We start from the raw sequence: 17,475 nt of genomic DNA on the forward strand, positions 1-17,475 counted from the left end.
ACACAATGGAGTATTACTCAGCCATTAAAAAGAATACATTTGAATCAGTTCTAATGAGGTGGATGAAACTGGAGCATATTATACAGAGTGAAGTAAGCCAGAAGGAAAAACATAAATATAGTATACTAACGCATATATATGGAATTTAGAAAGATGGTAACAATAACCCGGTGTACGAGACAGCAAAAGAGACACTGATGTATAGAACAGTCTTATGGACTCTGTGGGAGAGGGAGAGGGTGGGAAGATTTGGGAGAATGGCATTGAAACATGTAAAATATCATGTAAGAAACGAGTTGCCAGTCCAGGTTCGATGCACGATACTGGATGCTTGGGGCTAGTGCACTGGGACCACCCAGAGGGATGGTATGGGGAGGGAGGAGGGAGGAGGGTTCAGGATGGGGAACACATGTATACCTGTGGCGAATTCATTTTGATATTTGGCAAAACTAATACAATTATGTAAAGTTTAAAAATAAAATTAGGAAAAAAAAAAAAGTTTGAGCAACACTACAGAAGGATGTGGGTGGGCATTTTGCAGGGGAACTCCTGATGTAAGTATCTGTAGATTTTCATTTTTCTGCGGGCAAGATTCTCCAAAGAGTACTCCTCGGTCTCCTGCCTGAAGAGAGAGGACTGGCTGCCAGCATTCCTGGACCTATGTGGTAGAGATAGCTGAGCATGTTCTCAACATTTAGCCATTTTCAGGACAATGCTAGTTTTTGAACATAGTACCCATGCCCTCAATTGTACTAGTCAATCCATAGTTCAAAGACTTTCTATCTTAAACTCGGGGTTTTTCCTGGGGGTGGGAAGGATGTGAGTAGGTGGGATAGATGATCTGTTTCTCCATCAGCTTTTACTCAGGCCTCTTTATTTTGTCACTGCTATCTAGCCCCAGTTCTAGACCTTTTGAGGATTCTGTAGTATGATCAGATTGGTTCTGTTTTTTCCCCCCTGTTGGGTTAGGATTCTTTTTTTTTTTTTTAGTTTTGCTAAGTTAGTTTCCACTCGTCTGTCTGCTTTCTAATTTCCAAAAATGTGGTGGTGCTGTCCCCATTCCTATTCTTCCTGTCTTTGTAGATTCAGTTCAGTTCAGTTCAGTTGCTCAGTCATGTCCGACTCCTTGCGACCCCATGAATCGAAGCACGCCAGGCCTCCCTGTCCATCACCAACTCCCGGAGTTCGCCCAGACTCACGTCCATTGAGTCAGTGATGCCATCCAGCCATCTCATCCTCTGTCGTCCCCTTCTCCTCCTGCCCCCAATCCCTCCCAGCATCAAAGTCCTTTCCAATGAGTCAGCTCTCCGCATGAGGTGGCCAAAGTACTGGAGTTTCAGCTTTAGTATCATTCCTTCCAAAGAAATCCCAGGGCTGATCTCCTTTAGAATGGACTGGTTGGATCTCCTTGCAGTCCAAGGGACTCTCAAGAGTCTTCTCCAACACCACAGTTAAAAGGCATCAATTCTTCGGCGCTCAGCCTTCTTCACAGTCCAACTCTCACATCCATACATGACCACAGGAGATTTGGAAAACTCAGCAGTGGCCACAGGACTGGAAAAGGTCAGTTTTCATTCCAATCCCAAAGAAAGGCAATGCCAAAGAATGCTCAAGCTACCGCACGGTTGCACTCATCTCACACGCTAGTAAAGTAATGCTCAATATTCTCCAAGCCAGGCTTCAGCAATATGTGAACTGTGAACTTCCAGATGTTCAAGCTGGTTTTAGAAAAGGCAGAGGAACCAGAGATCAAATTGCCAACATCCACTGGATCATGGAAAAAGCAAGAGAGTTCCAGTATTTCTGCTTTATTGACTATGCCAAAGCCTTTGACTGTGTGGATCACAATAAACTGTGGAAAATTCTGAAAGAGATGGGACTACCAGACCACCTGATCTGCCTCTTGAGAAATCTGTATGCAGGTCAGGAAGCAACAGTTAGAACTGGACATGGAACAACAGACTGGTTCCAAATAGGAAAAGGAGTACGTCAAGGCTGTATATTGTCACCCTGCTTATTTAACTTCTATGCAGAGTACATCATGAGAAACGCTGGACTGGAAGAAGCACAAGCTGGAATCAAGATTGCCGGGAGAAATATCAATAACCTCAGATATGAAGATGACGCCACCCTTATGGCAGAAAGTGAAGAGGAACTAAAAAGCCTCTTGATGAAAGTGAAAGTGGAGAGTGAAAAAGTTGGCTTAAAGCTCAACATTCAGAAAACGAAGATCATGGCATCCGGTCTCATCACATCATGGGAAATAGATGGGGAAACAGTGGAAGCAGTGTCAGACTTTATTTTTTGGGCTCCAAAGTCACAGCAGATGGTGACTGCAGCCATGAAATTAAAAAACGCTTATTCCTTGGAAGGAAAGTTATGACCAACCTAGATAGCATATTCAAAAGCAGAGATACTACTTTGCCAACAAAGGTTCCTCTAGTCAAGGCTATGGTTTTTCCTGTGGTCATGTATGGATGTGAGAGTTGGACTGTGAAGAAAGCTGAGCGCCGAAGAATTGATGCTTTTGAACTGTGGTGTTGGAGAAGACTCTTGAGAGTCCCTTGGACTGCAAGGAGATCCAACCAGTCCATTCTGGTTGGATCAGAACCAATCAGATCTGGTTGGATCTGGTTGAAGGAGATCAGCCCTGGGATTTCTTTGGAAGGAATGATGCTAAAGCTGAAACTCCAGTATTTTGGCTACCTCATGCGAAGAGTTGACTCATTGGAAAAGACTCTGATGCTGGGAGGGATTGGGGGCAGGAGGAGAAGGGGACGACAGAGGATGACATGGCTGGATGGCATCACTGACTTGATGGACGTGAGTCTGGGTGAACTCTGGGAGTTGGTGATGGACAGGGAGGCCTGGCGTGCTGCGATTCATGGGGTCGCAAAGAGTCGGACACAACTGAGCGACTGAACTGACTAGACGGACCTTTGTTGGCAAAGTAATGTCTCTGCTTTTGAATATGCTATCTAGGTTGGTCATAACTTTCCTTCCAAGGAGTAAGCGTCTTTTAATTTCATGGCTGCAGTCACCATCTGCAGTGATTTTGGAGCCCAAGAAAATAAAATCTGACACTGTTCCCACTGTTTCCCCATCTATTTGCCATGAAGTGATGGGACCGGATGCCATGATCTTCATTTTCTGAATTTTGAGTTTTAAGCCAACTTTTTCACTCTTCACTTTCACTTTCGTCAAGAGGCTTTTTAGTTCCTCTTCACTTTCTGCCATAGGGGTGGCATCATCTTCATATCTGAGGTTATTGATATTTCTCCCGGCAATCTTGATTCCAGCTTGTGCTTCTTCCAGTCCAGCGTTTCTCATGATGTACTCTGCATAGAAGTTAAATAAGCAGGGTGACAATATACAGCCTTGACGTACTCCTTTTCCTATTTGGAACCAGTCTGTTGTTCTGTGTCCAGTTCTAACTGTTGCTTCCTGACCTGCATACAGATTTCTCAAGAGGCGGGTCAGGTGGTAGATTAGTGTCTTTAAAAAAAAGATCTCTTTGCTGCAGTCTTAGTGGAGTGTGGGGAGAGAATGAAATTAGATATGTGTGTTCAGTATACCATCTCAACTTGGAAATGACCAGGTTTATAATTAATAAGGACTGTTTTGTTTGCAAATAATAGAAACCTAATGAAAACTCATATGGGGAAAAGGTTATTGGCTGCAGAAGCTAGAAAGAGTAACTCACAGGATTGAAGAAAGAACTGCATGAACCAGGACTGCAAGTTCTGGAAGCAAAACTTAGTGCTGTGAAACCAGAACTCGGTATTCTGAGGACACATGCAACCTGTATATGTGTATATGTATGTCTGTCTCATGAGTGCATGGCTTTATTTTGCAGAGAGATTCTAACCCCATATGGAAAAGCTGGATGCTTACAGCCCTGGATTTGTGTCTTCTGTCTGTAATAACCTCATTGGAAAGAGAGCCTCTTTTTCTCCTATATCTAAATATAACTCTGGGGGAAAGATTCTCATGAATCTGGCTGTGGTCACATGACTATACCTAATCTAGGTGGAATGGGAGAAAAATTTTCTAAAGAAAGAGGGTACTTTTACCACACCCAGGGGAGTTAAATGATATAGGATAGATAGAAACATAATGGCTACCATAGTCCCCTGCTGATGGACTTTCTAGATTTTCATTGTTACAGTGTTGCATTGGTAAATATGGTATGCTGCTGCTAAGTCACTTCATTCGGGTTGGATTCTGTGTGACCCCATAGACGGCAGCCCACCAGGCTCCTCTGTCCCTGGGATTCTCCAGGCAAGAATACTGGAGTGGGTTGCCATTTCCTGCTCCAATTCATGAAAGTGAAAAGTGAAAGCGAAAAATGAAAGTGAAGTCGCTCAGTCGTGTCCGACTCTTCGTGACCCCATGGACTGTAGCCTACTGGGCCCCTCCGTCCATGGGATTTTCCAGGCAAGAGTACTGGAGTGGGTTGCCATGTCCTTCTCCTTACAAATAGAATTGCTGAATTAATTGCATCTTTGATGTTGATGGATGTTGTAAGATTGACCATCAAAAACATTGTGTCAGTGTGCTTTCCCACCAACTGTTTGAGAGTGTGTTTCTCCATATCCTTACCAAGTGAAAGTGAAAGTGTTAGTTGCTCAGTTGTGTTTGACTATTTGCGACCCCATGGACTGTAGCCCACCAGGCTCCTCTGTCCATGGTATTCTCCAGGCAGGAATACTGGAGCGGGTTGCCATTTCCTTAGACATTATTAATCTTTTTATGTTCTTTCCAGTCTAATATATGCTTCCCTTGTGGCTCAGCTGGTAAAGAATCTGCCTGCAATGCGGGAGATCTGGGTTCAGTCCCTGGATTGGGAAGATCCCCTGGAGAAGGGAAAGGCTACCCACTCCAGTGTTGTGGCCTGCAGAATTCCATGGGGTCGTGAAGAGTTGGACAGGACTGAGTGACTTTCACTTTGAGTCTAATATATATGAAATGGTATCTCATTATTTTAGTTGGTGTTTTTAATTGTTAAAAAAAAGTTTGACATCTTTTTAAATGTTTGTTGGCCATTTGTATTTCTTTTCTGTGAACTACTTTGATTATCTTTAAGATTTTCTTTTGGATTATTGGCCCTTTCCTCATTTATTTTTTTCCTTTTTCACTAATTGATTTTTGAGAGCTTTTGCTCATTAAATAAATTAGCTCTTCCTTTGTTTAACTTTTTTATTGTGGTAAAACATACATATCATAAAATTTACCTTTGTAGGCATTTTTATGTATACAGTTCAGTGGCATTAAATGCATTCATGTTGTATAACCATCACTACTATCCATCGCAGAACTTTTTCTTCATCTCATACTGAAACCTTGTACCCATTAAATAGTAACTTCCTATTCTTCCTCCCTCCAGCACCTAGTAACCAGTGTTGCTCTTTGCCTTTATGAATTTGACTAGTTTAGGTACCTCGTGTAAGTGGAATCATGCAATATGTGCCCTTTTGTGTCTGGTTCATCTCATCTTTGATAATGTCTCCAAGGTTTTCTCATTTAGTCGCTAAGTCTTGTTGGATTTTTTGAGACCCCCATGGACTGTAGCCCTCTAGGCTTCTCTGTCCATGGGATTTTCTGAGCATGAATACTGCCCTTTGTTTTTATATGTATTTTGGCAGCTTGTTGAGTCCTCTCTTTTAATAATTGGTGGTGGCATTTTAAGCTGCTTGCCTACTTGCCTTCTTTCTTTTTATTTTATTTTTAAAATTTTATTGTTTATTTTATCTACCTCTAGTATCTCGGAAAAGGAAAGCCAAGAACTGGGAAGATGAAGACTTTTATGACAGTGATGATGACACATTTCTTGATCGGACTGGCCTGGTTGAAAAGAAGCGTCTGAATCGAATGAAGAAGGCTGGGAAGGTTGATGAGAAGCCAGAGACCTTCGAATCACTGGCAAGTTTTAGTTATAGAAGTAGCTGTGGTAGTATTATAAATAGTGTATTATTTATGTTTGTTTTTTAATTTTTAAAGCACTAGCATTGAAATCTGGTAGTGAAGTATTATTTTTGTGATCTGTAAGTTTGATGGTAATAAACAACCATTTAGTCTTATCCAAGTTGGAGAAAAGTTTGGCTTGTTGCTAGAAACTGTATCTACCTCTAGGTGGGTTCAGTTAAGTTCAGTTCAGTCGCTCAGTCGTGTCCAACTCTTTGAAACCCCATGAATCGCAGCACGCCAGGCCTCCCTGTCCATCACCAACTCCCGGAGTTTGCTCAGACTCACGTCCATCGAGTCAGTGATGCCATCCAGCCATCTCATCCTCTGTCGTCCCCTTCTCCTCCTGCCCCCAATCCCTCGCAGTATCAGAGTCTTTTCCAATGAGTCAAGTCTTCGCGTGAGGTGGCCAAAGTACTGGAGTTTCAGCTTTAGCATCATTCCTTCCAGAGAACACCCAGGACTGATCTCCTTCAGAATGGACTGGTTGGATCTCCTTGCAGTCCAAGGGACTCTCAAGAGTCTTCTCCAACACCACAGTTCAATGATCCATTAATGAGCATTCTTTGGATATTATCTTACCATATCTTTGGATATGATCTTTGGAAAAAGAAAAGGAAAAAGTTCCAAATTGTGACATTCTGAGGTGCAATTGACCTTGGCTTTTGGTAGTCAAGAATTGTGAAAGGAATTTCTGAGGAGTATAGTTCTGGTAATACAGGCATACCTCAAAGACATTGTGGGTTCAATTCCAGACCACTGCAATAAAATGAATATTGTAATAATATGAGTCACATGAATTTTTTGGTTTCCTGGTGCATATAAAAGGTATATTCACACTGTACCGTAGTCTCTTAAGTGTATAGTAGTAGTATCTCTAAAAAAAATAGTATATATTTTAAAAATACTTTATTGCTAAAAAATGCTAACCATTGTTCTATCAATGCAGAGTTGTGACAAATCTCTAATTTACAATATCTGCAAGTTGCAAGTAAAGTGAAGCTTCATAAAATGAGGTGTGTGTATAGTTTTAAACAATGTGTCCTTCATGAAATTATCATAAGATGGCCTGCATTTTCACCATATTAATTAGTATTCAGAGTTTAAAACATTACTCAATGTCTAGCTTTTTGATTCATCAGTGAAAACATGCTTTGGGTTCTTTTGAATAAAATAAAGTCTGTGTTTTGTATATTGCTTCTATTTAATTCTTGGTTCTTTAATTCAGAAATCACTTCAATTAGAATTAAATAAATGAAAAATGTTAACTCCATGAGGAGCAGATTTAAATGCACTTCTGAATTAATCCTCTTAAAACTTGTCACAATAATGAAAATAAGAGGAAGAAGAAAAGGAAAGCTACCATATTTTGAAAGATACAAAACATGCTAACCCTGTTAATTTGGTGTTATAGGTTGCGAAGTTAAATGATGCTGAAAAGGAACTCTCTGAAATTTCTGAGAGACTGAAAGCCTCCAGCAAAGGTAAGGGAGTGACTCGTTAAACAAATATTTATTGAGTGTCTACTGTGTGTAGTGCACTTTGCTAGGTACTAAAGCTGTATTGGTTAGTAAGATATAATAGATATGGAGCCTTTCTAAGGAGCAACATAGAATTTTAGAACTACAAAGAATATTATAAAGTATTTGTTTCAGCCTTTTTATTTAATAGATGAGGAGAATGAAGCCCATTGAGGCAAAGTGACATTCTAAGATCTGGTACAACCAGTTTCCTTATTCCTAATATCAGTATCATCTTCTGTCCAGCTTCAAGTTAGTGACTTTTCTATGGAAACTTGGGCCAAATTTTAAAATATTTTCAGCCGTCTTTCTGAACACGTATTATCCCTTTCTTGGACAGCTCTGTCAGAGTCTCCGTGTCAGGACTCTTTAGATGCGTTCATGTCAGAAATGAAGTCAGGGAGTGCATTAGATGGTGTGTCCCGGAAGAAACTTCACTTGAGAACTTTTGAACTGAGAAAAGAACAGCAGAGACTTAAAGGGTTGATAAAGATTGTAAAGCCAGCAGAGATTCCAGAACTAAAAAAGTAAGTCTTGGTTATACTTGAAATTTTAAATAAGCATGTGTTACATAGATACCATTCTGAATTATATCTTTGTTTCATAGCTAATTACTTTGGACTAGAAATAGATTATAAGAAACTCTTTAAAGCACAAAAGGCAGTGGTTTTGAAATGGGTAAAAAAACATTTTATTTGTGAAATATAAACTGCTACAAGATTTTTAAAGAAAACTATATTGATTCCAGTTTCATTGGAGGGCTCTAAATTTTTACTTAATCTTTTAGTGCAGAGTAAACTTCTTTAAAAAGCAGAGATGTTACTTTGCCAACAAAGGTCCGTCTAGTCAAGGCTATGGTTTTTCCAGTGGTCATGTATGGATGTGAGAGTTGGACTATAAAGAAAGCTGAGCACCGAATAATTGATGCTTTTGAACTGTGGTGTTGGCGAAGACTCTTGAGAGTCCCTTGGACTGCAAGGAGATCCAACCAGTCCATCCTAAAGGAGATCAGTCCTGGGTGTTCATTGGAAGGACTGATGTTGAAGCTGAAACTCCAATACTTTGGCCACCTGATGCGAAGAGCTGACTCATTTGAAAAGACCCTGATGCTGGGAAAGATTGAGGGCAGGAGGAGAAGGGGACGACAGAGGATGAGATGGTTGGATGGCATCACCGACTCAATGGACATGGGTTTGGGTAGACTCCAGCAGTTGGTGATGGACAGGGAGGTCTGGCGTGCTTCAGTTCATGGGGTCGCAAAGAGATGGACACGACTGAGTGACTGAACTGAACTGAAACTTCTTTAAAAAACAACATGCACAAAAGGCTAATTTCCCTAATATATAAGGACCTATCCACCAAAGAGACAAATGGGCAAAGGGTATCAACTGAAAGTCCACTGAAAAAGAAATACAAATAACTCTTAACTATATAAAAAGAGAAATACAATTACTATACTTATAATAAGAGAAATACAAACACTACAATGTATTACCATTCTTATCTATGATTTTAAAACCACAGATGAAAAGATATGAGTACAGATTGTCATTTTAATGCCTGTATCTGTCATTCTCAAGAACAAATTGATAACTCTTTAGTATATTTAAATACTTTTTAAAAGTGGAATCTGTTCCTTTAAAGGTGGGGAAAAAGCACAGTCTCCTGAAGTTGATTTTATTGTTAACTTTGGTTTCAGGGGAATTATTGGACACAAATGATATTTGAATTATGTTATTGATAGATGGTAGATTAGCACTAGAGTTAGACTTCCTAGGTTTCATTCTCAACTCTGTCAATTACTTTTTGGGAATTTTTTTTTAATATGTATAAAGTATCATTTTGTTTATAAAGTAGATTTGGAGTCTGTCAGTAGTTTAGCTTGACAGTCGGTCATAAATTGTACATAAATGTTCTTTTTTTTAAATTCATTTTTATTTGGAGGATAATTGCTTTACAATATACTTTTTGGGAATTTTAAAGCAAGTTGTATAACTTCTTTGATCTTTACTTTCCTCTTCTGTAAATTAGAAGAAATGATGTTACAAAGATTAACTGAAAAGCACTTAACAATGTGCTGGCATATATGTATTGTCATCTTGTCATAATTTTTACTGTCACTGATATACTTAGCAGCTATTTGTGGAATTGTTTTTGTGGAGCAAAGGTAAAAACTCAGGAACCATAGTCCAGAGCAAACAAATTAACAGTGAGTTTCAATTCCAATTCTGTAATCCTTTAATCTGCGAAGTAGTCCAAGCTAGAAGACAAACATCAGCTTCCTCCAGAACCTCCCCTCCTGCTGTCTATGTGTCTTCAGTTTCTCCTCCCTTTCTTACTTTAGAAAGTAAAGTAAGAAAAAACTGCTTTAGAAAGCATCTGGCCTTCAGATGCTGTGTATCTTCTCCTTCCTCTTCTCACTTGAGGGTTGAACTTCTAAACTTCCTACCTAATTCCATTCCTCCTCCACCCACAGCAACTCTTGATTGTGATCCCATCTTCTACTTTTCATCTCCTTTGGGAGTCTTTGCGTGTCCTCCAGGCCAGCCAGGCTATTTAATGGAGCTGAGAAATATCTGTGTTGCTCTTGCCTTTGCTTTCCTGTGCTTCCTGACGCTTGTGGGGAGGGGATATGAGGGATGTTTGACAAAGCATCTTTAAGGGCAGGCAGGCAGGATTTCCTCCGGTGGCCTTATCAATGCAGTGGGTCTGTCGCAGTAGAGAAAGGGGGAGAGCACCTCTGAGCGGGGAAGACTAGGTAAAAGAAGGCAGGATTGGAACTGGGGCTTCAGTCGAGCAGAGTAATCAGTTTCTTGTATGGGTCCCTGTGAATCAAGAGTGCCAGTGCTGTCCTTATGTTCCAGAATGCAGGGTTGTCCTCTCATCATGCAGAGAAAGCATAGGGCTTTCTTCCTTCTGTCTCCTCGTGCTATCTTGTCCCTGTCACTTATGCCTACTCTCTGAGTGTCTTGTCAGCTCAACTGCTGTCCTTTTTGTTTTGCTTTGTTCTTTTTTTCCTTGCATCTTTTCTAATTTTTACAATCTCTTCTTTTTGCTCTTCCTTAGCTTTACCCTCAGGTGCTTAGCTTTTAAAACTATATTCAGCCAGTGAGAACATTGACAGCTCACCAGCTGTGGGGTCTATCATTAATTCTTTGTCAGGATATCCTGCCTCCCACCCCCTATACACATACTTTTTTTTTTTTTTTAACTTCTGTGCTCAGAGCTGTTGTGTGTGGTTATGATAAGTGTGGCCTCCAGGTAAGTAAGGTATTGAGTCCTTTTCAGAGGTTGGTAGAAAATAGGGCTTTACACCATGGATCCATCTCCTGCTACTTAGTTGGAATGGATCATGTCTATGTGTACTGGCATGTTATGAATAAGTAATATACAGGCAGTACCCAGGTCAGTGTCCTTTGCCACTGACCTGTGTACTGTATGTATCATTTTATGAATGTGAAGTCAGATAGCATGTTGTAAATTAAGCACCTTGTAAATTACTAGACTGTGGTAGCAGCTTCATCTGACCCTTAATAGCTCTGTGTCAGTGTTGTCCATTCAAAGTCTGTTGGCCTGAATCCCTCTTCATTGGTGTATGCGTAAGTGTTTACTTTATGGAAAGTTTTGTTTTGCCAAAAGTTTCTTTCTCATGGTATTTTTAGATAAAACCTTAGCCTCACAGAGGATGAGATGGCTGGATGGCATCACTGACTCGATGGACGTGAATCTGAGTGAACTCCGGGAGTTGGTGATGGACAGGGAGGCCTGGCGTGCTGCGATTCATGGGGTTGCAAAGAGTCGGACATGACTGAGCGACTGATCTGATCTGATATACATATATATATAAAATTATTTTTTCTTCCTAGAATTGAAAGTCAGGCTACAGATGGAGAAAACAAAGCTAAAAAAAAGCTCACGTTGCCTCTCTTTGGTGCCATGAAAGGAGGAAGCAAATTCAAATTAAAAACGGGAACAGTAGGGGTAAGTTGTAGGTCAAGGTCTTAAACTTTTAGCTCTTGAGTTATCCTGAGTGAATTTTTCTCTTTTCTTTTCAAAACTCAATGACTCATTGCACAGTAATGTGAAAAGAGGCTGTGGACTTGGTACGATCACATCTTTTCCAGGATGTGGTTCTTGGATTTTTCTCTTCAGCCCAGGGTTATCAAGAATTGATGAATCGGGACTTCCCTGGTGGTCCAGTGGTTAAGACTCTGTGCTTCCAATGCAGGGGGTGTGGGTTCAATCCCTGGTTGGGATCTAATATCCTACATGCTGCCCAGCTGAAAAGAAAAAAGAATTGATGAATTGATTCATGCCAATTTGCATGTAACCGATTTGTGAATTAGAATACCAGTTTATTAATTTGTGATCAATGTTGCATTTAAGAAAGAGTCTCCTGTGGTTTTTTTTTTTTTTTTTTTCCCCTGGTGGATAGATGTTATAATATTCAGACTCAGCTAGCACTTGTTAGTAACATAATCTATACACCTGGTTCTGCCATATGGTTTTTCTTCCTTCATTTAATCCTTCCATCACTTTATGAGACCTTCCCTGGTGGCTCAGATGGTAGAGGATCCCCTGCTAATGCGGGAGACCTGAGTTCCATCCTGGTCATACTGTAAAGGTACTTGTTCATGGATTTTTTTTTCCCCTCATAGAAGTTACCCCCCAAGCGTCCAGAACTCCCTCCAACTCTAATGAGAATGAAGGATGAGCCTGAAGTAGAAGAGGAGGAAGAGGAGGAGGAAGAGGAAGAGGAGAAAGAAAAGGAGGAGCATGAAAAGAAGAAAACGGAGGCTGGAAGCAGTAGGCTGCAGCAGGAGACAGAACCTGAAGAAGCAGCGCAGGAGACGAGTCCTCCCACAGACTTCACATGTTCTAAAGAAACAAACCATGGTAGTGTCTTCTCTCTCCTTCCTATGCTGTGCAGTGGGCATTTACATTCATCATGCATAGGTTTGAAAAAGCGAAGCCAGTCCTTGCTTATGCATTTTGACTTTGTGACACTTTGTGATAATGTGATACAGCTGACTGTAACCTACCTTCCTGGTCTTTCTTTGATTGCCAGTTATTATTTATTCTCACTGCAAAATATGGGCGAGTATTTCCAGTGTGTTCGAGTTACTGAAAGTTGAAAGCTGTGGAATCTGAAACCTCAACGGCTGTGGAGCAGTCCTGAACTGCTGCCACTCTGTGACTAGAGGCTGGTGGAACAGGGTGGATGATGGGGCCTGACCAGGTGGTCTCAGAGAAAGCCTTCCCTTAGTCATTTTTCCCCCACAGAGGCTAAATATAATTGTATCTGCAGCTTGTACTTCTCAGGAAACATCATACCTCATTCATCTTTTTGCCACAGTACCTGGCCGAGAACCTGATATGTAGTTTTCACCTACCTCAGCAAAGGGCTAATGAAAAATGTAAAAGAGGAAATTGATTGGTTTTTAAATATTAAGTATAATTTCTTCTGCTTATAAAAGGCATATATGTTCATTTTAGAAACTTTGGATCATACATAAAAGTCCAAAGAAGAAAAGAGGAATCTGCCACCCCTAGATATTATTATCTTTTTAGTAGCCCCTTAACCCTTGTCAACTGCGGGGGTTATTTTCCTGCAGGTTTGTTGAACTGCTTTGCAAGATTAAGACTGCAGAGAAAAAAGGGAACATTAGGGAAAACAAAAAACATTGGCAGTAAGCTATGTGTGGAAATGTGTGCGTATGGACTTCCAAAACCAGGCATGTCCATGTGAAAACACCAGGCCTGCCTGGTATTTTTAGGTTACTTTCAGCTGTTTTAGGCACAGAAAAGTGACTGTTTCCTCATCTTTGAGAAGTAAATCTTTTGTTTTTGCATTTTCCTTTGTTACTGGCACCATGCTTGGCCTTTTCAAAAAAGGCAGTTATACATACTTTTTTTAGCATCTAGTCTTTGATTCATTCATTATAAGGATGATACATAAGCAGCATTATAGGGGAGCAGTAAGTATTGTATTTTTTTGTTTGGTTTAGGTCCCGAAAGCAAATGTGTGTGTCTAAAAATAGCCGATTAAAAATTTTGGTTTATAAGATGCATTAATTAGTAAATGCACCTGATTAGGGGTTACTCCAGGCATTCATTTATTAATTTACTTACTTATAAAACAACATTGGGATCATATTGTACATGCTATTTTATAATCTATTTTTTTCTATGTCTTAAAAAAATACTCTTTTAAGTGTGGTTTTAATAAGGGGCAAAGTGGCCCATCACGTGAATGTGCCATAATTCATTTAATTAACTATTATTATGCATGTATGTTTTTATTAATTTTTGCTATTATAAACATGCTTGTATGTAATAAATCTTGGTGCTCATCTTTGATTATTTTCTTTGAATATATTCCTTGAAGTAGAATTTTTGGTTAAGGAATATGTTCTTTTTTCAGGCTTTCAGTAAGTATTGCTAAAAAGTTTTGCTTCAGAGGTGGCCAGTTTTTGAAGTAGAAAATTGGTGGTTCTCTGTTAGACATCTGGAGGCATGTTTATTGAAAACCTAATTAAGCTTATTGAAGCTAATGATAGGAAAACTGGATGATTATGTATGTACTTAGCTTTTCTTGCTTTTGTTTTCTTGGGTCCCCACCGCAAATTAAGTTAATACAGTATGCTTTGGTTGTGCATTTTATAGAAAACATGTCTCAACTCAGCCAAGTGGAACAGAATAAAGATTGCCAAGAGATTAGTGAAGCAGCTGCATCGTGTGAGGAGCCCTCAGGCAAGTGGAACAGTGACTCCTCCGCTGCTCCTCACACTGGCAGCCAACTGGTGTCAGAGATAGGGTGGAAGCTGAGCTGCGGGGTGCAGACCTGGGGTCGATGCTGCTGCCAGGGCCATGGACAGAGTTGGAATATATGAGAGATGTCTATTTGGTGCCATCTCACTTGTCCTTGTTTCCTCCTCTGCCTCCTGGGGTTCCCCCCAACCTACAAAGCACCCTAATACCTTCGTTTTCCTCTGGTTCTGCAAAACCCTCTACAAATTTACCTCTCCCAGAGTTGAGTATGTGCCTATCATGAGGGTAATTCCAACATTCTTAAATTGGTTGAAAGATTGGCCTATTAAAAGGACTGTTTTTATTTTTTTTTCTTTCTGCTTTTAACTATAATGATTAAATTGTAAAATAGTAAAGTCACTCCATTTTCCTTTACCTTTTCAAAAGGTGTGATTAAATTCAAGCTTAGGATTTGAAAACTAAGGTTATTAATGAAGGGACAGTTCTCTCTTTATATAGTCTTTACGGTAGTCAGAGTTTTTGAGAATTAGATTGTGGTGTTTTCTTCAATAATTATAATACTGTTTAAGGAGGAATTTTTCTTTTCTATTTTATTTTTCTGAAATAGCCATAGCCTCTTTTTTTTTTTTCTTTTTCATAAATTAGCATCAAAGAATGAGAATGAGAAAAGCAGAGATGAATTCAAGAAAAAGAAACCTCCTGGTCCAGGCAAAGTAAGTATTTTAGTCATAATCTTCACTTCTGAAAGTAAAAATGAATCCCTTTGTCATGAACCATATCCAGAAGAGTGAATCCAGGGGCTGTCTTAGCAGAATTCCCAGATGTCTACTACTCTTTCTTCTAGAAATCTGGGCTCTTTTATTTTTGAATTTTTATTTTTTTAACCTGTGGTGGAAATCTTTGTATTAATATATCAGTGCAGTGAGAGCTTCCTACCATGTGAAGTGAAGTGAAATAAAAGTTGCTCAGTCATGTCCAACTCTTTGCAACCCCATGGACTGTCCATGGAATTCTGCAGGCCAGAATACTGGAGTGGAAAGCATTTTCCTTCTCCAAGGGATCTTCCCAACCCAGGGATCAAACCCAGATCTCCCGCGTTGCAGGTGGATTCTTTACCAGCTGAGCCACAGGGTTAACCCGAGAACACTGGAGTGGGTAGCCTTTCCCTTCTCCAGGGGATCTTCCCGACCCAGGAATTGAACCAGGGTCTCCCGCACTGGGGATGGATTCTTTACCAACTGAGCTATCAGGGAAGCCCTCCTACTGTGTGGGTGTACTCTGTTGAACCAGTTTCCTACCGATGGACACTTGGGTTCTTTCTAGTCTTTTATTATAACAGTGCTATAGTGAATAACCTTAGTGTATATATAATTGTGTTGCTGCTGCTAAGTCACTTCAGTCATGTTCGACTCTGTGCGACCCCATAGACGGCAGCCCACTAGGCTCCCCTGTCCCTGGGATTCTCCAGGCAAGAATACAGGAGTGGGTTGCCATTTCCTTCTCCAGTGCATGAAAGTGAAAAGTGAAAGTGAAGTCGCTCAGTCATGCCCGACTCTTAGTGACACCATGGACTGGAGCCTACCAGGCTCCTCTGTCCATGGGATTTCCAGGCAAGAGTACTGGAGTGGGGTGCCATTGCCTTCTCCGTATAATTGTGTTAGGATAATGTAAGTTCCCAGAAGTGGAATTGCTAGGTTGTGTCAGGAGGTCCACCCTCAGGCTGGGTAGTTTCACAAGAGGCCCAGCATGTGATGGAATTTACAACTGTGGTGTCATCATTCACATGAATACTGAGCACAGCCAGCAAAGGGAAAAGGCACGTGGAGTGAAGTCTGGGAACCAGGTACAAACTTCTAAGGGTCCTTTTCCAGCAGCCACATAGGCTGTGCTTAGTTCCCTTCACAACAGGTGACAACTTGTGAAACCGGAGAAGCTCATTAGAGACTCAGTCCCCAGGACTGGTACTGGGGACTGATCACATAGTAATCCTGCCTGGCATCTACCCAAATTCCATTGTCCTAGAAGGAAGGCAGGTGTTTGGCATAAACCACATTGTTTTTATAGTTTTGGCTCAGTGGGCCACTCTTGTCAGGTAGGGTAGTGGGAACTCTCCTGAAATCAAAGTTCCCAGATGCCAGCTAACAAGTCTTTCACACAGGCCCTTCAAAGGGTAACAGTTAGGCTGCTTTGTTAACTTTTTTGCACCTGTATCAAAAGGCAGATGTCAGATTTTCCTCTCTGGGGTTAGAACTCTGACCTGCATTGACTGCCTCTTTTAGAAAAAAGTGCCACTCTCAGTGGCTGACAATAAGCTTGTTGAAGCTTTATGGGAAAAAAAAAAATCAAGATTCAGAGAGAGAGTGATCCCCCATTTTTGGTTACTTATGTCAAGATCATTAGTGGAAACTGTTCTCTCAATTTTTGTTTGCTAACAAAGATAGGGACAATAGTTCTTAGACTTAAATTCTTTTGAATAAAATAACATCTTTTCTTTGCAGGTTCCACTGATACTTTCCTCCAAATATCCAGAAGATGACCCAGATTACTGTGTGTGGGTCCCACCTGAAGGTAGATGGGTTTTACTTTTCTTTAAGATTTATTTATTTAGGTTTCAGAATAGGTAATATGTACATAAGTATAAGAACTTTACAAGATTATATAGTAGAAAAGTCTCCCTTCTGGAGGAATAGGTAGATATTTGATGATACTAGGAAATTATTGTTAATTTTTTTTAAAGTATGAGTGATATTGAGTTATCTTTTTTAGAGAAAGTCCTTATCTTCCAGGAATATTGTACTGTATAGAAGTGTTTGCAGATGAAATGATAGCTGGGACTTGCTTAAAATAATCCCGTGGTGGAGGATGAGGGAAGATAGAGGAGGGGCAATAGATAAAGCAGGATTTGCCACATACTGATAATTGTTGAAGCTGAGTTCTGGGTACATGGAAATTCATTATATTTTTCTCTTTACTTTTATGTATGTTTTAAATTTTCTGTAAAGTGGCAAAAAAAAAAAGTCTTCTAGCTGTGCTTTAGCTACTCAGTTTTTTTCCTTTAAAGACAACCAAATATCAGTTTCTTATCACTTCTTATATACATTATATAAAATGATTTTGAAAGCAATAAAATTTCATCACTTTTTTTTTTAATGTAAATGGAAGTATATCCTATACCTTACTGTTTTGCACTTAATAGTATATGGAAATCCTTCCATAGCTG

At 40.1% G+C, this 17,475-nt stretch overlaps 1 protein-coding gene across 5 annotated transcripts in view; it reads left to right on the forward strand.

Annotated features, from left to right (window-relative positions):
- Positions 1-17,475, forward strand: part of SLC4A1AP (solute carrier family 4 member 1 adaptor protein) — a 75,642-nt gene that overhangs the window by 6,125 nt on the left and 52,042 nt on the right. For 3 of the 5 annotated variants that reach the window (XM_086326085.1, XM_086326084.1, XM_086326082.1), the window contains exons 6-13: positions 5,762-5,922; positions 7,379-7,448; positions 7,825-8,011; positions 11,351-11,465; positions 12,143-12,380; positions 14,151-14,237; positions 14,901-14,968; positions 16,754-16,823. In XM_086326085.1, the coding sequence (XP_086182211.1) occupies positions 5,762-5,922; positions 7,379-7,448; positions 7,825-8,011; positions 11,351-11,465; positions 12,143-12,380; positions 14,151-14,237; positions 14,901-14,968; positions 16,754-16,823 (996 nt within the window). The remainder of the gene's footprint in view (positions 1-5,761; positions 5,923-7,378; positions 7,449-7,824; positions 8,012-11,350; positions 11,466-12,142; positions 12,381-14,150; positions 14,238-14,900; positions 14,969-16,753; positions 16,824-17,475) is intronic. The other 2 variants (XM_086326087.1, XM_086326086.1) reach the window with 1 other exon arrangement.

The sequence above is a fragment of the Bos grunniens genome, chromosome 11, assembly GCF_055505025.1.
Source record: "Bos grunniens cultivar Pamir isolate PY7600 chromosome 11, Bosgru_T2T1.0, whole genome shotgun sequence".
NCBI lineage: Eukaryota > Metazoa > Chordata > Mammalia > Artiodactyla > Bovidae > Bos > Bos grunniens.